This window comes from Passer montanus, unplaced genomic scaffold, assembly GCF_014805655.1.
Source record: "Passer montanus isolate IOZ18808 unplaced genomic scaffold, ASM1480565v1 scaffold1, whole genome shotgun sequence".
Classification (NCBI taxonomy): Eukaryota; Metazoa; Chordata; class Aves; order Passeriformes; family Passeridae; genus Passer; species Passer montanus.
The window spans coordinates 10,623,994-10,645,977 of NW_024356504.1; the positions used below are offsets into that span (position 1 = coordinate 10,623,994).

Genomic DNA, 21,984 nt, shown 5'->3' on the forward strand with positions numbered 1-21,984 from the left:
ACCGTCCCATTACAAGCTAATTAGTTTAACTAGATGTTCAAATACAAATCAGTGAGTTTCACTCCAATGACTTAAGCAAAATTGATGAAAAAAATTATTAAAGTGAAATGTACTGAAGAGACAGGTAAATTTTGAAATATGATTGCTAGTATTGCCACAGAGGTTATGAAGACCCACATAATTAGTATAAGCTCTGCCTAAATTCTGAATAACTGTGATTTAATCCTACAGGTATGTAACAGAATTTGTAAACCTAGGCAATGTTTCAGCTCTTCGAACTTTCAGAGTATTGAGAGCTTTGAAAACTATTTCTGTAATTCCAGGTAAGAAGTAGTTGGTGTAAGGTGTTAGGCCCCTCGTATCTCCAACTGTTATTTGTGTGCTGTCATTGTGTTTGTGTGTGAACTCCCCTATTACAGATATGTGACAGAGTTTGTGGACCTGGGCAATGTCTCAGCGTTGAGAACATTCAGAGTTCTCCGAGCTTTGAAAACAATATCAGTCATTCCAGGTGAGAGCGAGGTTAAACACCGAGGCTGACTTTCGTTCCATTGAATTCGCTGCCTTTGAGCATAAGTCTTGCTGTTTGCTGCTCATGTTGCAAAAAAAATATATAAAAAGAAATAAAAAGGCATGGATCATTAACCTAGTTTATGATTCTTTGCCTTTTCAGCATTAGCTTCTTTTATTTTGCAAAATCAGCCTTTGAGTTTAACAGTCTTGCATGAAACACAAAATATGAGGCCTATGGGTTATTTTGCTTTGTTTTTCTGCATTTTATTGTGACAAATTGCCTCTACATTACAAAAGCTTAGTTCTATGGCATCCTTGGTTTTGAAATTTTTCCTTTTTTTGGCACTTAAAATTTACATTTGTCTTAAAAATAAGCAAGTAACAACAAAAGAAGATACTAAAAAGGAAATAAATTATGCACAGGAAAATTTATCAAATGCAAACTATTTTTTCATTCAAAATCACTAGCAATTCTATCTCATGCTGCTTTGCATTGTTGTGAAGTCATGTTTAGAATTAACTGGAAACTGAATTATTGGTAGAATTTTTAATGCAGAGAAAAATTAGTAAATGCAATCAATTCTGTACTAGGAAAGCATGATTGATAAAGTTTCCTGCTTGAGAATATTATATATTCGATTTATTGGAATATATGTATATTGCACATTCATAAAAAGGAATCTTTTTCTTTCATTCATCTTCACAAGCTCTGAGGCTGCTCATGAAGCTTTACCTTTTGAGAAATAAAAAATAATTTATTTTTAAGTGTCTGCATGGCCTCTTAATTATATGGGAAGGGCAAAGACACTCTTTGATAACTTTATCGATCTTTTCTCTTTGCAGGCCTGAAGACTATAGTAGGAGCCCTGATTCAGTCTGTGAAGAAGCTCTCGGATGTGATGATCCTGACTGTGTTTTGTCTGAGTGTATTTGCACTGATAGGGCTGCAGCTGTTCATGGGCAACCTGAGGAATAAATGCCTGCAGTGGCCTCCAGACAATTCTACTTTTGAGATAAATGTTATTTCGTACTTTAACAGCACAATGAATGAAAATGGTACTTTTGTTAACATGACAGTGAGCACGTTTAACTGGAAGGATTACATTGAAGATGAAAGTAAGAATGTCTGATATAACTATTTTAATATATTTGTGGCAAAAATATGTAATTATTTATGACCAAGTAAAGAACATTGAGGGATTTATATTTCTGACTTATGTAGAACAGTCCCTGATTTACAAAGATGAAATACATCCAATAAAAATACAACAACCAGAAAGGTTCCTAAACAAACTACAAAGGGATCAGTAGCTAGCCACTATGATTTAACACAATTTATTTTTATTTTACTTTGTATTGCTTTCAGGTTTATTTGATCTATTAATATATATTTCTAATGCTTTCTACACAGCTCATTTTTACATTTTGGAAGGACAAAGAGATGCCCTACTTTGTGGTAATAGCTCTGATGCAGGGTAAGACCCTTTCAAACATTCTATGTTATGCTCTGTAGAAAAAGAATTAACATGAGATCTAGTTGCAACTCCATATTTAGCAGGGTTACAGAACTTTTGGAATTTTGCAGCTAAGTGAGAATTTCTTACTGAAGTCAAAATGTTTTACACTCTGGCTGAATGAAATAGCAATTAACAGCCTTTTTCCTGCTTGATTTGAAAATGAAGTTGGTTTCATTAATAAGATCTGAATTTTTTTTAAGTCTCCTTTGATGATTTACTGATTGAAGAAAGTAGGAGGAAACAAAAGTTAAAAGTGAGAAAGAGAACATGGAAAATATTAAGAAAGCACAGCAGTAACTTCATAGTTCAAGACTGAATCTGTTTTTTCAAGTCTAACTCTTTCACTTCTAGCAAATTCTGCCATTCACATGTGCCAAATTATAAGCCTAGAATTGTTAGCTCAACTTGGATGCCTGACTGGCAGCAGTGAAGAGGTTTACTAAAAACATATTTATCAGTAATATAAGGGAAATCCCTAGTACTACAATTGGATTTAGCTGATAATATTTTTTAATCTGTCTGTAACCTTAACAACATTTAGCAATTATTTCTGCCAGGAAGTAATTAATTTGGAATAAAGATCCTATTTGCAAAATGTAATTGAGGAGAATTTTAATATTTAGGTAATTTCAGTCAGTGAGTGCATGAAAGATATCTTTTGTTTGCTATGTTATTAGTTAAATTCTTGGGAATTTTTTTCTGAATTAATTTAATTATAATTAATGGATTTTCTGACGAAAAATAATGCATATTCTTCCGAAAGATAATACATATTTTCTAGAAGGGAATAAAAATTTTGACTAAGTTCTCATGTTTGATTTTCACATAGGCAATGCCCAGAAGGATATATATGTGTGAAAGCTGGCAGAAATCCCAACTATGGCTACACAAGTTTTGACACCTTCAGTTGGGCTTTTTTGTCCCTGTTTCGGCTAATGACTCAGGACTTCTGGGAAAACCTCTATCAGCTGGTAAGAAATTATTATGACATAAATAGTACACTGTTGGCCATGTCCAGAAGTACATAAATAGGCTTATCATTGCATAAGCTGAAAAAGATAAGTTGTGGGATAATATATAAATATGCTTTCTACTCCCTAGACACTGCGTGCTGCTGGGAAGACATACATGATATTTTTTGTTCTGGTGATTTTCCTGGGTTCTTTCTATCTAATTAACTTGATCCTGGCTGTGGTTGCCATGGCCTATGAAGAACAGAACCAAGCAACAATGGAAGAAGCAGAGCAGAAAGAGGCAGAATTTCAGCAGATGCTGGAACAGCTGAAGAAGCAACAGGAAGAAGCTCAGGTAATATAGGAAATTGTACTTTCTGAACAACCTTGTTCTTAGGGCAAGGAAAAAATATTTTATGAATAAGAACACAAACAAATTGTGCAATGAATTTCAGAAAATAAAAAGTCTTGTTTTCCATGCAAGTTATAAAAGTGGAAATAGCCAATGAAAACCAGGAACTGTCCAAATAGTAAAAAAAGCAAGCTAATGGTACAGAAAAGAATTTTACTTCATTCACCAAAAGACTGTAAAAGTAAAATGTTTTTCATAAGAGGCTCCAGGAATCTGATTTAAGTAGTCATAAATAATGGTCTTTTATGTTACATATCTTATAAATAGCATGAAAAAAGTCTAGTGATGTTACTTCTGGTTTACATCTGAGTTAAAATTGCCAAGCTTGATGTACTTAATAATTGTCCCCAAATATTCATCAAATAAAGAGAAGAATTATAATCAGTGTTCTTCTCAGTTTCCATCCAGCAAAATAATGTAAAATATCCCTAACTGACACTATAGTAAATCAGAAGTTTATGTATTCTTAGAACAGACAAGCAATATTCAAAACCAGATGAGCAATATTCATAACAAAGATATTCCTTCAGAATTCTTTTAAAGTAATCTTTGTTTCCTTTGAAAAGAGAATAAAATTATTTAAAGTTGTATGAGAAAAGGCATTTTAATAGATGCTTTTGTGAAAGCTTTTATCTGAAAATAAAATATATGCAGGAGTCCAGGTCTGTGAGTCAGCCATCTGTCTAATTTCTGGACTGATTTTCAACTGCTTTTCAAATGGCATTTAGTCATTTCCAACAGGACAGTGTTTATAAAATGCTAGCAAATTTGAAACTCCTATGAAACTCTATTTTTGTCTTACTTTACAGGTACTTTCACCGAGTTAGAATGACTCGGTAAAGTGCTAACAAAAAGACAAACTCTCTGTCTTTTGCTTGAAAAGAAACCTTTATGTATGACTTGTGAAATCTCATTAGCATATCTTTATTTTAGTCATTAAACTTTATCCTTTCCAAATTACTAAAGAAAGAGTAGAATCCTGCAAAAATGAAATTTAGAAAGGTTGAATGTCAGCAAAGTGTATATTGCTGGGTTTGTCTTAAATCTGGTGTTTTAATGACTTAAAGCCACTAAATCACATTATACTAAAAGATATCAGCAGGCTCATCTAGATGTTTGTGTATCTACGAGTGGGGGAAAATGAAGCTCATCCAGACTTAGAAAGAATAAAATAAGAAACAGACACTATAAGTAAGGTTGAATAAAGACCCTGAAAGTCATATTTTTTTTCAAATGAGCAACCACTACATTCATTATAAGTAAAGTATTATTAGAGTCAGGATCTCTTTTGTTTGTGAAAACATTAGCAGAAAGTAGGCAGTACAAGGTGGATCACTGAAGTGTTGAATTAGTGGCTAAGGCAGAAATTAGTTTGGGACTCATCTCTTTATCCCCTTGACACTGAAGTTATTCATACACAAACTTAAGTCATCACAGTGGTCTTTGAATTGCTCCACTTGTTTACCTTTACTGCTGGTACTATGAAGTAGATGGGTGATGACTCAGCATCTGCTGCTTTGTTTCTGTTACAGTCTTTGAAGGATGGTATTCTGGAACCAGTATGACAAAATTTTGAGTATTGCTTTTTTATTTTATAAACACTTCAGAATCCTTTTAATACGCCATTTAGCACAAAAAGTCTGTATCAAGTCAACTTGTATAGCATGGGTTGTATATTGTGGCAAAGAAAGAAATTAATTCATACTATGAGCTTTGAAACTATCCTTTCCTGCTGTAAAGAGATATGTCATCATTCCTGAAATACTTGGCATTGAATATAATATGTTTTGCTGGATAATTACTAGTCATCTTTGTTATATAAGCCTAGTCTCTTGCCATTTATCACACCACCCATTTTTGTAAGCTACGAGCAGTCTACCATCTCCCTAAAGATCTTTCCACTACAGATTTTCATTGCAATCTCCCACAGTTCTTTTGAGGAACAGCACTGGACATACTCTCAATTCTTCTTTTTTTCATGATTAAAAGAACCTTTCTCTAACAAACCAAAAGTAGGCTGACCACTGTAGTTAAAGATACTGGTCCTGAGTTTTTGGGATGACTCTGCTCCAGTAAGTCATCTCATCCCTTTCCACAGAGAAGAAATCTAAACTTATTTTCTTCTCACAGACTGTAACATGAACTGGAAATAAATGTATCTTTGCATATTTGTAAGAAATACCTAGAGTGCAGATACAGTGGGACATGTAGAGGGAAAATGTGAACAGGAGGAAGGACTTGAAAATGTGTCTAGAGGTTATGCCTGGTACCAGCAAAGGCAGAAGGAAAGTAAAGAGTGTTCTTGCTGTGAAGACAGTGAGGAAAGGCTGGATTCAACTGCTTTCAGGGTGCTAGATGGATTTGATACATTAACTCACAGGATGAACGTTAGGCATTAGTTTTGTCTGTATGAGCTCAGAAGGCATCAGCTGAATTAGACCATGATGTGGGACTTTTCTCAAGAGAAAATGGAATAACAGGTCCTAAATACATGAAAAAGCACTATGTTAACACTTTTCTGGCTCCTTTTATTTCAGACAAGTGTTTTGTTCTGCAATTCTTTAACAAATAGTGTAGCTATTGTTCTGCCAAAGTTTGTGCTTCAAATAACTCATGCTGCAAAACAGTGAGGAGCTGTATAACTCAGTAATTTATCTTCAGTACCATTTGTTTGGGTATATTTTCACACTGAAGAGTGTGTGAAGAGCATTATTATCACAGTGATAATAAAAACCAGTTGATGAAAGACTATAAAATTATTATTTTTGGCCTACTATGAATACCTTGCTTTATAACCTGACAGACAACAGCAGCAGTAGCAGCGGCATCAGTTGCATCAAGAGATTTCAGTGGTGTAGGGGGATTAGGAGAGCTCCTGGAAAGCTCTTCAGAAGCATCAAAGTTGAGCTCAAAGAGTGCTAAAGAAAGAAGAAACAGAAGAAAGAAAAGAAGGCAGAAAGAAATGTCTGAAGCAGAGGACAAAGGAGATATTGATAAGTTCCCGAAGTCTGAGTCAGAAGACAGCATCAGAAGGAAAAGTTTCCGCTTCTCCACAGAAGGAAGTCAACTGACATATGAAAAAAGGCTCACTTCTCCTCACCAGGTACCTCACTCTATTTTACTAAATCATGTGTGTCCTCTCCACTCTTATTTTCACTGATATTACAGCAAGTTTACAGATTGGAAGTTATGTAAATGGTAAGGGAAGGAAAAATGAGTGATAGGACCATTCACAGTGTAAGTTTGAGATGGTTTGACCCATTCTATTAGCAAAGGGATGAAAACAACATACCAAGAATACTGATAAACTTAATTAACACATTCCTGAAAATGTACTTCTGAGAATGTGTCTAGTAGACTGGAAAAAGAAAGGTTAGTATTCATATATATGCATTAATGAACTGTACATTTTCTGTTCTGGATCCATTTCAAAACTATACAAATATGTAGGGTTTTTAGCAGACTGCAACATTAAAATGCTCTGCACAGGAAATCCCACATTACCATTAATTTCTATGATTTTAATTAATTAGCTTCTTTAATGCGAAGATAATGAGAAGACTAGCACTAGTACTGCACAATAAGGACAAACTAGACAGGGATCTTTTGGGCCTGTATGTGTAGCAATTTAGTCATACCATTCTTTTTCATTAGAAATAATGATGAAGAATCATTTCCATCACAGGAAAACAAGTAGTTTATGAAGGACCTCTGGAAATCATTTAATACAAAGTTCTAAGCTCTATTTGCATAAATCAAAGGGTCACTTCTGTCACCCAAGGATATCCGTCTGTATTTGGCACTGGTGAGGCCACCTGTGTCCAGTCCTGGGTCCCTCAGTATAAGATAGTCATGGAAGTGCTGGAGCAGGCCCAGAACAGGGCTGGTGAAGGTCTAGAGAGTGAGTTATATGAGAAGAAGCTGAGGAAGCTGAGGGTGTTTAACCTGGAAAAGAAAAGTCTCAGGGGTGCCTTATCACTCTACAACTCCATGAAAGATTGTGACTGGGTGGAGGTCAGCCTCTTCTCCCAGGCAACCAGTGACAGGATAAGAGGAAATAGCCTCAAGATGGCCAGGGGAATTTGAGGTTGGACATCAGGAGGAATTCCTTCATGGAGAGGATTGTAAAAAATCGGAATGGACTACTCAGGGAGGTGGTGGAGTCAGTGTCCTTTGAAGTGTTCAAGAAATGACTGGACATAGCATTCAGTGCCAGGGTTTAGTTGACAAGGTGATGATCAGTCAAAAGGTTGGGCTTGATGATCTTGGAGGTCTTTTCCAGCGGAAATGATTCGGTACTATCTTTGCTTATTTCAAGGCTACACACAGTTATTACATTTTTAGAAAAAAGCATTCAAAATGCATCTCTTCAGAATGATAATGTGTGGTCCGAGCCGAGATGGCTTTTACCTATGAATACTACCCAGGTTAGGAATACTTCATTAAAGATGCTTTTGACAGGTTGATTTTGTTTTTGTTTTTTGGGGTGGTTTTTGTTTGTTTGTTTGTTTGTTTTTGTTTTTTTGCAGTTGTAACAAAGCTTTGGGGCAAAAGTTGACAGCATACAACTAAAACTTTTGTGCCCCAAGAGCAAAAGAATTGCAAACAGTAGAAATGGTAAAGGAAGAGCTCATTTGTTTTGTTAGCCATGGAGAATCTCCCTGGTGAGACAGGGTCCAGAGCATGAAACAGCGAGGCAGAATGGTAAGGGGAGATAATCTGCTCAGCTGGGCCCTGTAAGAGGTTTTGTCCTTTGATACCACATTCCATATGCAGATGAATGATGCAGTTTGCCAGAAAAGTCAAACCTTCCTTTCAGTCTTTACTTTCTGATAGCATGTAGACATATATTTCTGCCTCTACATGTGTTAGAATTGCAGCCATTTTGGCTTATATCTTTTGTCTCAATGCAGCAGGGACTTGCAGAATAGACATTACTTCTCCCAAATCCCTGAGGGGACTGATCCAATTAGCTGTACTCAAAATGTGGCAACGAATATTGGAAAGATTGGCCTGCAAATAAAACATAGCAGCCATGGGAACATTCTCTAAAAGAACAAGGCTATCACTGGTAGTCAGATGAAACCCTGGTGAACATGTCGTTTTTTGAAGGACTGTATTTTGCCCAGATATATTTATAAGGAAATGTAAAAAGGGTGTAGTAATTAGTTTACTGCTTTGTCAGAATTCAGTGTCATGTTCCATAGAAGCTAGAGGTTTTACTTGATAAAATTATCTTTCAGTATAAGCAAAACAGCACTTTTCCTCCAGCCAAGTTTACATAAATGGGTTAGCAAAATAATTTGACTGGTATTTTTCAAGTAACTCAGCCTGAGGCTGACAGCCAGCATAGAAAATTTCAGCCCAAACTATTAAAATTTGGTGTAGCTGTAAGAGCAGGAAAAAATACATCTTGTAATGGTAAACACCTGCCAGACCTTATAACAGGCAGTTCTACCAGTGCAGCACACACATAATGTGTGAATTTATACATCTGACTATGCATATACAGAGATATACATGGGTTGATATATGTATAAATGCAGTGTTTGATTTTTGAAGTATTAACATAGGTTTGTATAATATAGGACAGTTTTCACTTTCACTTTAATTATCCTGAGATCAAACATAGGATTGCTATTACATATGAGGACTTTCCACCTGCAGAAATAGTGGAAAAAGTGACAATAGTCTCAAACCAGGTTTTTGATGAACCAAGATGTGAAGATTTGCAAAAATGCAGAACTGAAGAAGGCTGAATGCCAGTTTACTTTTCTCCACAATTAGTACTGATTTTATTTATTCATGAATGCTGTTAATAAAATATGTAGCAAGAGAGAAGAACACTTCATTAACTGGCTTCTACTGTAATTAAAAGATTAATTACCAACAACCACTGATTTATTTTTCTCACTTGTAACAGAATATCTTTAGGTAACTGTGTCCCTGGTGAATACTTCCTTTGAACTGCCTGATAGCAAAGTGATACTTTCTAGCAGGTGTGTTCGACCTGCTATGGCCCCCAGAGAGCTGTGCCTGAGAGTGCTGCTGCTGTACCTCCAAAGCTTCCCCAGGCTGCCCTCTCTGTCTTCTAGATACTGTTTCCCCTCTACTGAGCCTATTGGGAATGGGTCAGTCAAGTTCCTTACATCAGTTTAAAAGGATTTCAGTGGCAAACTTAAGATCACTTTTGCATCTACTAAATAAAACAGAATAGTGATTGGTGAGCATTATCAGTTCTCATCACTAGGAATCCAGGCAGTGAAGAAGTAAAAGACTTTTAGCTCCGTACTGTAACTGAAGGAATAAGAGACAAGTACCTTCAAAATCCTGATAGTGATATTGAAAACTGTCTCCAGCACAGTCCATGTCAGTTCAATGCAGTCACTCAGGACTGTTCAAAACTTGCTTATGTCTTCTGCACAACTTTTCCTCAGTACTGCTACCTTACCTTAAAAGAATTTTCCCCCTCTGCTTCAGGTTCCCTGGTGAACATGTTCCCCTAGTGGACAAATTATACTATGGAAGAAAAAAGTGACTATCTTTCCTCCAGCAATACTGTAACTATTCTTTGAAAAGCCAAGAATGTACAACTCTAGTTCTAATGTTTTGTGTGGTTTGTTTTAAATCTTTTACAGTCTTTGTTAAGCATTCGTGGTTCTCTGTTCTCACCAAGACGCAACAGCAAAACCAGCATTTTCAGTTTCAGAGGTCATGCAAAGGATATAGGATCTGAAAATGACTTTGCTGATGATGAACACAGCACTCTTGAAGACAATGAGAGCAGAAGAGATTCTCTCTTTGTTCCAAATCGACATGGAGAAAGGCGCAACAGTAACATTAGCCAGGCCAGTGTGTCGTCTAGAATTATACCAGCCCTTCCAATGAATGGGAAGATGCACAGCAGTGTGGACTGCAATGGAGTGGTTTCCTTGGTTGGAGGACCTTCAACTCTAACTTCACCTACTGGTCAGCTTATACCAGAGGTAATTGTAAGTAAGGCAGTATTTATTACAATTTGGGTCTGGCACAGACTTTGCTCTTATTCCTCATCTCTGCCTTCCTTATTATTTCTTAAAGAAATAATTTGCAATAGTTTCTAAATAATAGAACATAAAGGAAAAAACCCTCAACCTCCTGTGTCTAAGCCTTCGTAAAGTGTGATATTCTTCTTGTTTTCAGCAAAAGATCTACATATAGGAAAAAAGATTAATTGAATTTGACTTTGTATATAATGTGTATATAGTTTCACTTCAATAAAGTAGATATTCAATATATAAATAAGGCTATAGCTTGGAAGTATATATAGGAAAACTCCTATAAAATGAAACAAAAGTTGGCTACTACTCTCATGATAGTTATTAGAAATACACCATCCTGAATTCTTCTGAAGGACTTTTTTGTCATAACTTTCATGAGAAAAATATGTACAATTCCTATGTACATTTGAAATTACATAACATTTTAGTCTCAGTGTCAGACTTCTGCAAACTAAGATGTTCTTTCAGCCATTCACAGAAGCAAGACTTTTTCATCTATAGTAATTTTTTAATTAATAATAATTATTATTATTATCATTACAATTATTATCACTATTGTTATTACTATTATTACTATTATTATTATCACTACCAAGGAGGTACCAAGCAAAAATTTTGTTCAGCCAGTCATTTAAATGTGAACCACCTTTGGTCCCACACTGTGTTGGTGTTTGGTCCTGCAGTTGATTATTTGTACCACTGTACAAAATTCCCATTGAGTCCCTTCATGAAAAAAAAAAAAGAAATCCTGACAAGAACAGAAGCATTCAGTAAAAAACATAGTACATTGCACAAAGCTGATTTGATTATCACTACAATATTTATGCAGTAAATACTGTTAATTGGATGTTGAAAAGGATGGTGTAATTCCTCAGTATTTAATTTACAGGGCACCACTACAGAAACAGAAATAAGGAAAAGAAGACTGAGTTCATACCAAATTTCCATGGAAATGCTGGAAGAATCTGCTGCAAGACAAAGAGCAATGAGCATAGCCAGCATACTTACAAATACAATGGAAGGTATTTAGTGCATTTTATCTGACAGGCAGTTCAGTGAAGTTCTGCTAACTTTATGTACAGAGAAATTATTTACATAATTTTCTTTGTAAATGTAAAACTGACATGTGGAGTCTCTAAACATCAGATATAAAAAGCTTTTGAGCATTTCTAAGGTCATTTACACAATCTGAATGCTTAACCGTGTTTCATGACACCTTCTGAAATATTATGCTACTGAGTGGTCTAATAGAGATAAAATAATGGTATCTAGAGGATTGCCAGAGCCTCAAACAGAAAATATAGGGATTGGTATAAGCTTCATAAAGGATTCATGTTGACTTTTAATATCTGAAATTAAGATATCTGTTGTAAGCAAGTTAAGTAACCTAAACAAAATGTCTAGATTCTCCCTACTGTCCTGGGAAAGACAAACACATTTCTCCCTTTAAACATTTGTCTCAGATGATTTACTCTTTAGTGAATGGACTTTACTGTCCACTGGTGGTAGAGGATCTGAAATAAATTAAATGCCTTATTTAAGGTAGATAAACATGGGTGAGGGAAATCTCATGTTAGTGAGAGCAGTTTATTTGATTGACATAATCTTCTCTCATATTTTAAACAAGAACTTCCAGAAGATACATTTATAATATTCATTTTTTCTGGGTTTTTTTTCAGAGCTTGAAGAATCCAGACAGAAATGCCCACCATGCTGGTACAGATTTGCAAATACTTTCTTGATCTGGGATTGCTGGAGTCCGTGGTTAAAAGTAAAGCATGTCGTCAATTTAGTTGTGATGGATCCATTTGTTGATCTTGCTATAACTATTTGCATTGTTTTAAATACCTTATTTATGGCCATGGAACATTACCCAATGACAGAGCAGTTTAGCAGTGTCCTTTCTGTGGGGAATCTGGTAAGTAGTTTGTGATGAACTACTTAATGTAAAAATACCCTTTTCTAAAATAAGAAAATTATAAGTGTATTGTATTTGTTTAGATCTATTCCAGAATGTCTTTTTATAAAAAGTTTAGATTTGGTATTTATGATTTTCACAGGTAAAATGATTTTTTTACTGGAGCCTTTATCTTTTATGAATATATGTTTTTAACTACTGTAATGGAATAACTGAATATGTGTGGAAGTGCAGTCTTCACTGGAATGCCAGATTGCTTGACATCTACCTTGGGTTTTTTCTTTTAAACATTAAGGTAGATTATGTTATTTTTACCATGGTACTGATATAACATCACAGAAAATACTTCAGTACAAAATTGATAAAATATTCAAAGTCAGAATTTCTCTTGGAATTTTTTTCAAATACGCTCCAGTGAAAATACTTTTACAAAAAATGTATGCTCCCAACCTTTTTGTTTTGCTGCACAAACCACTGATCACTACGCACTGCAAGAAAGTGTTGAGTTAAATTCTGGACTTGGAAACACCAAGATGCATTGATAATTTCACATTTGGCAGCAGGTATTTCAAATAACATTATGACCCTGAAGTTCATTTTCCTAAAAGGAAATAGCCGTCATACAACATGGTAAACTATGTGTGAAATTCTATATTCTTACAAAAAGCATGGGACAAGAAACTCCAACTTCCCCTGTCTACAAGACAGACTTCAGAGAGTCTGAGCTTAGGCAGTCTGACATTAGAGACTATCATCTCTTTAGACTCTAAGCTAGGAAAATACTTGCTGTCAAGTCTTCTTACTGGAACCATCCTCATCAAACAGGACTTAAAACACCAGATCACATCACATCATCTGCTGGGTGGATAGTCCAGCACATACCACGGAGCTGAACTGCTGACTGGTCAATAGGTTTTTATATGTTTATTTAATCTCTGTCTCACTATAAATGCTGATTTAGTTACTTGTTTTCAGTGTTTAGAAATACTTAGATGTCATTTGGAGATAGCAATCAGTTGGTTTTTATAGTAAGAGGTAAGAGAATTCATTGGATTTTTAAAAAAATCCTCAGGTATATAAATTTCTCATAACAATTCATTACATTTTGTTTTAGGTATTCACTGGGATATTTACAGCAGAAATGGTACTAAAGATTATTGCCATGGACCCTTATTATTATTTCCAAGAAGGCTGGAATATTTTTGATGGTATTATCGTTAGCCTTAGTTTAATGGAGCTTGGTCTTGCAAATGTTGAAGGATTATCTGTTCTTCGGTCTTTCAGATTGGTAAATACCTTGATAATTAAATATTTGCATGCAGTTATCTCACTAAAAATATAAAAGTGATGGTGCCTGCAATAATTACCATATTTTGTAAATATATATTACATACTTCAATGACACTTTTTTTTTCATATGTGCCTAATTTGCAAGCCATGTTTGGTAAGTTCAAATTTAAGGTGATTGATACCTTTTAGTATCAAATTATCCTATTGATCTTCTATCCAACTGATATCCTTTGCCAACATAACACTAATTGCTACCTTATTAAGAATTTTGTGAATCTTTATACTGATTTCATTAAGAATAATAAAAGCTGAATATCTGTGAAAACATACATATCACAAATACACAGCACAAATAATCATAACATTTTTAGTCTTTATATTGTGAACACTACTTTGTGGTACTTGTAAGGAACTTAAACAGATCCTCTCTTCACATTTATTTTAATGCACACCAACAATAAACTTTTAGTCACTCCATTACGTAGAACAGAATCATAACAAGCTGACTTTAAGATAACATTTAAATTGAAATATTATTGAGCTTCTACTAGAATTGTATTTTTATAGCAACTGGTATTGTGCACAAACTAGCTTATAAATATCTTTACTAGAGGTACAAGAGTAATGATTTAAAAACCTTTACTACCAATAGTTACCACATTACTTGAAAATCTCATCTCCTAATACACAGACCAGGAAGAACTGACTTATTTAGCACTATGTGCAATGGTACCCAACTTCACATAACCTAATACTTTGGGTAATGAATATTACTTTTAAGTTAATGCTTACGATTTGAATGGACATGCAATGTCTGCATCAAGTTTTTGCTTAAATAATTGGCCTCTATCTAAGCATGGAAGGCCTAATGTGGTTCTGAGGGAATGTGGAACTAAGCCAGCATAGGCATAGTGACGGTGATGAAAAGTATAGAAACTTCTAAAATGTCTTTAAGAATTGCTCAAGAATCACCTGCAAGTGGATGTTTAAAAATAGTAAAATAAAACCACAAATTATTACTTTTTTTACTATGTGCATCACTGAAATGAAATTATAAACAATGCATTTTTGACAAATACTCCATGTTCCCTGCTTTAAATAAAAATAATAATGTGGTACTACTGAAGAACGAATTAATCTACAGAAATTCATATGGTCTGTTAAACAACTTGGACCTAGCTTCTATTTTGTAACTAACGCTAAAGGTTCATCTGCATTTTTGTTTTACAGCTTCGAGTTTTCAAACTGGCAAAATCTTGGCCAACTCTAAATATGCTGATTAAGATTATTGGCAACTCAGTGGGGGCTCTGGGGAATCTGACCCTGGTGCTGGCCATCATCGTGTTCATTTTCGCTGTGGTTGGGATGCAGCTCTTTGGGAAGAGCTACAAGGAATGTGTCTGCAAGATCTCCAGTGACTGTGAACTTCCTCGTTGGCACATGCACGACTTTTTCCACTCCTTCCTGATTGTATTCCGAGTGCTGTGTGGAGAATGGATAGAAACCATGTGGGACTGCATGGAGGTTGCAGGCCAAACCATGTGCCTTATTGTTTTCATGCTAGTCATGGTGATTGGAAACCTAGTGGTACGTGATGAACTTTTTTTTTAACATTAACTCTGATCCAGATGTGCATGACTTACAGCTAGACAATGAAAATGTTTGTCATCCTTCTGTTTAGAATTTAAAAATTAATCTGAATGTCCTAATTTTGGGTAAAAACATTTGAAGAGTCCCTTTTCCTCTTTTTCATACATTTCTATACACTGAAGTACTCTTACTATGGGTACAAGCATTTAGAAGGAAACCAAAATGTCAACTTCAACATCCTATCATGGGAGTGTTGCAGCTAATTTAGAGATGATGTTTAATTTTTAGTACTGAACTTTCAGGGTTGTTTGCATATAAAAAACAAAAATGAAACCCAGAGTGATTTGTCATCCAGCTCAAAAAGGCTTTAAAAAGCTTCTAACTCAAGATTGTACAAGAAATCTTTATAGAAAAGTTTAAATTCAAGCTGACAACATAAAATGCAAAATTCCAATTGGAAAATATTGAATTAATCAGAACTTCCTAGAAGTGTTATAAGAGGGATGTACCATTTACACTTCTACTTTAAGTTTCTTCTCCTGTTAAAATTTGCAGTCAAAATTTCCTGTCTAAATTCTCTTCCTTTAATGATATTTTAAACATGATTTAAATTTTTATAAAATAGAATTCAAAATGTTTGTATCTTAGTCATTTACTTGACCTTGCAATCTTGACATTTTACCAGCAAAAAATGTGAAAAAAGCCCCAAAAAGTTATTTATGATCTGCAACCTGCTCTACTGATTTTTTTTAGAATCATAGAATCATTTACATTGGAAAAGGCCTTTGAGATTATCAAGTACAACTGTTAACCTAGCACTGCCAAATTTAACACTTCTGATATGATTGTATTTACTACATAGCTGTGTTCTCTCATCTTTAGGTATTGAACCTATTTCTGGCCTTGCTGCTGAGCTCATTTAGTTCAGACAACCTTGCTGCTACTGATGACGACAATGAAATGAACAATCTCCAGATTGCTGTGGCAAGGATTCAGAAAGGCATAGATTATGTTAAAAAAAAGATACAGGAGTTCATCCGAAAAGCCTTCGTTAGAAAGCAGAAATCTTTAGAGGAAATCAAAGCACTTGAAGAGCTAAACAACAAGAAAGACAGCTGCATTTCCAATCATACTGCCGTTGAAATAAGCAAAGATCTGAATTATCTCAAAGACGGGAATGGAACCACCAGTGGTGTAGGCACAGGCAGCAGTGTGGAAAAATATGTAATTGATGAAAATGATTACATGTCATTCATAAACAACCCAGGCCTCACTGTGACAGTGCCCATTGCACTTGGAGAATCAGATTTTGAAAATTTAAATACAGAAGAATTTAGCAGTGAATCTGACATGGAAGAAAGCAAACAGGTAGGATTTTTCATATCTTAAAAGTATTAAATTGTAGTCATATGTTTACATGTTTTAACTACATATTTAGAATATTTTTAAAACTGTAATATCCCATGTAAATATATTTCATGTTTTAGAATTTTATGTATTACCATTCAAGAAAAAATATATCATGGTACAGTAGAGGATCCTTAGAGTTTACATTTTTAGTGTTTTGTTTATTAAAATTTGGAAGATATTTGATTTTAAATATTAATATTTCTTTCACAGTTTTATGAGGTTTTAGGACTAGTAAACACTTGATAAAGCACTCTTTATGTAGTACCTACATGTGATAAGAATGTATAGAATAAGGATGGAAGGCTAAGGGACAATTAAGGATCTATGCATACCAAATCAAACCTAAGTGGAGAAAAAAATACTACTTTCAATATTTAGGGTAGTTCTAAAAATTAGCCCTGAAACATCACAAATCAGTAATGTATTCTAGATTATCTAAAAGTTTTGTGAGTAATATTTGTACAGACTTTGGGTTCAGAGACTTAGGCTGGCTGAAATGAAGTAATCTAGGTACCGATGAATGTCATGTAAAGCAGCAGCTCAGGTTATCCTGGAGAGCAGAATGACCTTGTGATCTAGATGCACGCAGAAACAGCTTACTTGAAGGCTTTATGCTGTTAATATTGTGCAGTTACAGAAGGTGGTCTAAAAAACCAATGCCATGTGTTTCAAAATCTAAGTGGCTCAAATGCCAGAAGTGATCATGAACAGGTGCTGATAGTATTCAAGGAAAACTTTGTATTGGGGTAGCGATCAATGACTAATAAATGCATTAGCAGAATCTAATTATATTCAGTGCCATTAGAAATTTAGGAACTTTGAGGTTTAAGGCATCAGGAACCATGGATAAATTTGTTTTCAATTAGATTAGAAGCTGTGATGTTATGCAATAGCTTGTTAGTCCAAAAGGGTTTGTTTACCATGATGAAAGCTCTCCAATAAAGAAGCCCTGCATTCATGACTTTATCATAGCTGTATATCTGGCATATTTGCAATATCAGACTTCACCACGTTACATTAATGCATAGCCATGAGCCAGTTAATCACGGTATGGGGCTTTTACTAAAGAACATCAAGAGTGTGTGTTTATTTGCAGCTGCAAAAAATGCTGCTCTGTGTAACAACTGTAAGATGAAGAGCAAGATATTCTATAATCTGAGTTGCTCAGTTATGAGACAAACACTTTCAATGCAGATGTATAAGATAGTACAGCAGTAGTGCTTATCCATGGTAAATTTAGAATATAAGAGATACAGGAAGTATAAAGCAGTGTAAATTAAGAGATCAACTAGTATTAAAAAAACCCCAAAACATTCAGAGTGATTGTGGGTCTGACAGTTAAGTGTTTTTTTTATATAAGCTGATTTAATAAAATTTGGTTTTCATTCCCAATGAACATTTAACAAAGTTTTCTGTACTTTCATATATTCTGGTGTTTTTTAAAATGACATTACACTATATATTTTCTTCTGTCATTGTGGCTAACTCTGATAAATACAGTAATGAATGCCTTCCTATTAACTCCATCAAGTTACAAGCCTAAAAATTTCCTGAATATGTTAGTTTTTAAAAGGTTTGTAGTATGCATTAGGACATTGCGGGGGGCTGTGCAGACACTGAATTTGTGGTTACATGACAGGTTAGCCTCTTCACTGAAGGAACTTGGAAAGTTCCTATCCACACCTGGCTAGTCTTTGCCACTTTCTCTGCCTCAGATTATGGCATGGGTATTACTTGTTTATTTCTCCTGTAAGGTAGAGTGAATGGCTCAGTTTACAATGTACTGCTGTATATTCTATCAGAACAGCTGAGGAAAAAACTAAATGCAATGCAAAGGCAGAAACTCCTCTGCTTTCCAGGTGAATATGTGATGTATGTACACCCCAAGAAAATGGAGTAAAAGCCCTTCTGGATGTGCTGACAACTTCTGAATGCCAATTTCAAGGTGACTTTCACAAGTCAATTGCTCTGTTCCACCCCAGCTTTGCCTGGTTTAGGCATCATACCTGTATATTCTAAGGCCATCCTGAAGTTTCTGGACAATAATAAATCAAAAGGGATTTTGCCCTTTTTTTAAAATAGACTGGTATCTGTGTGTCTTCAGGAAGAGAAACCAATTAATAAGCAATTTGACAGTGAAAATTTCAGGTGGTTGTGGGAAATCCAGCAGTAAATGGTGGATGGTGTTTTTATTAAGAAATTGTGGAGAAATTTTCAATAGGGTTAAGATAGGTTTAGGACTTCTATGCTGCTTCAGTATTTTTGTAGACTGTAGTAGTCAGTACCATTGGGAAACTGAAGCAATAATACTTCCATCAAGTTCTGCTCACACACAAGTGTCCATTGTTTAACTGCCTGACATGGATTCATACCGTGCAAGTGTGCATATTGTGAACAGTATCTAATCAGACAGTATCCTGAACATTGTGAATTCTGTATTAATTCTGGATTCCTTATTCCATTCCTTCTGGATGATTTCTATGAAAAGAATAAAGTGGGGTTATTTTATTGTGTGTATAAAAATCCACTGGATTTGGAATATATGAACAGAAGTTCTGGCGTGTGACAGGAATTTGTGAAGTTTCCCAAACTTCTCCTACCAAGTCAACAGTACTGCTGAATCTTTTGCTGCCTTCTGATTGTCTTTTAAGGAAGATAAAGAGTACATTGGTGCAGTGTTTAAGTTACCTCTCTAGAACAGTACACCATCACTTGCTTTGTTTTGCCTTCCAAGGGGTCCCACTGGGAAAACATTCCTGCTAGAAGGCCTGGTCTGCAAAAGGAGGGGTAAGAGATGGAGCAGAACTTTCCCTGCCGTAACTGTGGCAGTACTTAGCACTTAAAATGCCCCAAGGACATATCCACTATGATAACATTTTATTTAACCACAGAGCTGTGGAAAGCTAGATCTGCATTGTGAAATTAATATTTTTTCCTCTGGTCTCTTCCTGACTGTCGCTGATGTTAAGAGTAGAATGATTATTTGAAGTGTGTTATGCTAGAAGTGGGGCATAGCCTGTGTTTTCCTGAAGAATATACCAGGAGCAAGTAATTAGTGTACTTGTGGGTGAGTGAGGAACAAATTGTAATATTTCCTATTTTTTTATCATATACACTATAGTAGAAAATAACTCTAGCCATTGAGCTTCACTGGGAAGGCTAGCTCTTTTCTTTTTTCTTTTTTCTTTTTTTTTCCCCTTTTCATGCTTTCATGGATATCCATTCTAATTAATTTGCTAGTTAATAACTTCCAAAATCTGCCAGAACCTATTCTGGAAACTGATTGCAAATTCCAGACCTAAACAAGAACTTTCTAATACATATCACTAGAAATTTGAGATCACCTTTTTTTGGATGAATGAGCACATTTATTAGATTATAAAGTTACTTGCTGCTTTAGAGTAATAATTGGCTGAAAGTACTTGCAAGAACTGAACATTTAAGTCATACTTTGAGGGAGGATTTTTTTAATTATCAGAAAAGAGAAGTGCACTACCTAATGAGATAATCATCAGAAAAGAAACAGATTTCTGCTCTGAAGAAAAGATGCTCAAGATCATTAGCTTTGAAGATCAAAAAATTAGAAATAGCTTAAGGGGATAATTTGGTGGGTTTTAACCTTAGCATGTGGATGCTGTTTTTATTGTGAAATGAGTAACTATGTTAATCTTACCAAACATAAGACTCATAACTATTGTATATTGTGTATTATTTAACAACTGTTTGTTAGAGCTGATTGACAACTTTATAAATATAGTTTTGCATTTCAACATGGAAAAATAATTTCAAATATATTTCTCAGTTATGGAAAATTTATTTTACAACTAAAGAAATACATATACCTACAGCCTCAATCATTCACAATTCCAAGAACCTTTCTATCTACAGTGTATGTACAGTAAATACAAATTCAGGTTGGAGAAATAAGGGTACTCAATAGACTTTTGATGATCACAACAGATGATTTTGATACAATTAAAAATATCCTTCATCATAGAATCTACTGAATTTTGAAAACAATTAATAAATTCAGTTTTCTGATTGGCTTCATCAGGGACTTTGTGTCTAGATGAAATGAAAAGTAAAAGAACGGAATTATTGCATTCCCAAAATAGAAGCATTTTCATTGGGCTTCAATAAATTTCTTAGCCAAAACTGACTCAGCAGGATTTCATCAATTCGTTGGATTTTTTAAATTGTGTTTAAAATGTCCAGCAATATAAGTGGTTTTTTTCTAAAACTGACTCGGTCTGGGACAGTATCTTCAGAAGTGACAAATTATTTAAGTTATAGACTAGCTGTGGTTAATGATTTAAACCATATTTCTGGTACACTGATGCTCCACTGTCCAGGCACTGACAGAATCCTCTTTTGAAACAATGAGATAAAGATTATAGATTCAGAAGTGTATAGCATACTAAATCTGAACTAGAAACTTCACGCAATCTGATAATTCATCACATTTGAGTTGAAGAGAAATTAAAGATGTTTCTTTTCATCAAGATCTAGGAGCTCTACCATTATTAGAGGGTGAAGGAGGAATGGGAAGGCATACATCTTCAAAGTATTTTGCTTCCTGTATGTACATATTTTTCAAATAAAACAGGCAATCACATAGTCAGTTAAACAAAGACTAGGACATGAAATAAACAAAACCCTTAAAACTTTCATTAATAAGCATTAAAGACTGTATAAATATAGGAATAGTTTCCAGATCTGCTAACCATGTCTTTGTTAATTTTATTCATTCAATTTTTATTTATGAATCACAATTTTTGTGTGCAGATTAGTAGTTCTAGCTTCTGTATTTGTAATTTTTCGAAAATAAACTAACAAGTTCTGTAGAAAAGTTTGTTGAACATTTCAGGTGGTATGTATTTCCCTTTTCCCAGCTAATAATAAAATATTTAATAATTATGTTTTAATTGTGTTAAAGCCATGTTTGAATTAGAGATTCCAAAAAGAGAAAAACTAGTGATCCTGTGTATTGAACTTCACTACCTACCATTCTTACTTCTCACAGGGGTAAAACCAAGCTGGAGCAATCAAGAATGCAGCTCTGGTGCTTTTTAACCAGGTAGAGCAACGTGTCACCACTTTCACACAGGTTACCTAAGCAAGTTATACATATATATGTATATATATATATAATCACTTTTTAATGGATTTTGATTGGCCTGCATGCTATTCAGCTACGTACCTTCCCTATCCATTGCAAGAGTAGAAACATGCACAGCTGCTCTCTGCTGAGTCATGGGACTCACATCACAGCATGGTCAGGTGGGATTGGCAAACCCAACATACATTTTTTAACTCCGCTAATGGTTTTTCTGAATATTTA

General features: G+C 34.8%; 1 protein-coding gene across 1 annotated transcript in view; it reads left to right on the forward strand.

Moving 5' to 3' along the window:
* Positions 1 to 21,984, forward strand: part of LOC120507592 (sodium channel protein type 2 subunit alpha-like) — a 61,746-nt gene that overhangs the window by 22,048 nt on the left and 17,714 nt on the right. The window contains exons 8-19 of the mRNA XM_039720462.1: positions 420 to 511; positions 1,357 to 1,629; positions 1,925 to 1,988; positions 2,860 to 3,001; positions 3,132 to 3,338; positions 6,199 to 6,498; positions 10,034 to 10,387; positions 11,325 to 11,457; positions 12,115 to 12,353; positions 13,468 to 13,641; positions 14,874 to 15,230; positions 16,116 to 16,601. Of these exons, the coding sequence (XP_039576396.1) occupies positions 420 to 511; positions 1,357 to 1,629; positions 1,925 to 1,988; positions 2,860 to 3,001; positions 3,132 to 3,338; positions 6,199 to 6,498; positions 10,034 to 10,387; positions 11,325 to 11,457; positions 12,115 to 12,353; positions 13,468 to 13,641; positions 14,874 to 15,230; positions 16,116 to 16,601 (2,821 nt within the window). The remainder of the gene's footprint in view (positions 1 to 419; positions 512 to 1,356; positions 1,630 to 1,924; positions 1,989 to 2,859; positions 3,002 to 3,131; positions 3,339 to 6,198; positions 6,499 to 10,033; positions 10,388 to 11,324; positions 11,458 to 12,114; positions 12,354 to 13,467; positions 13,642 to 14,873; positions 15,231 to 16,115; positions 16,602 to 21,984) is intronic.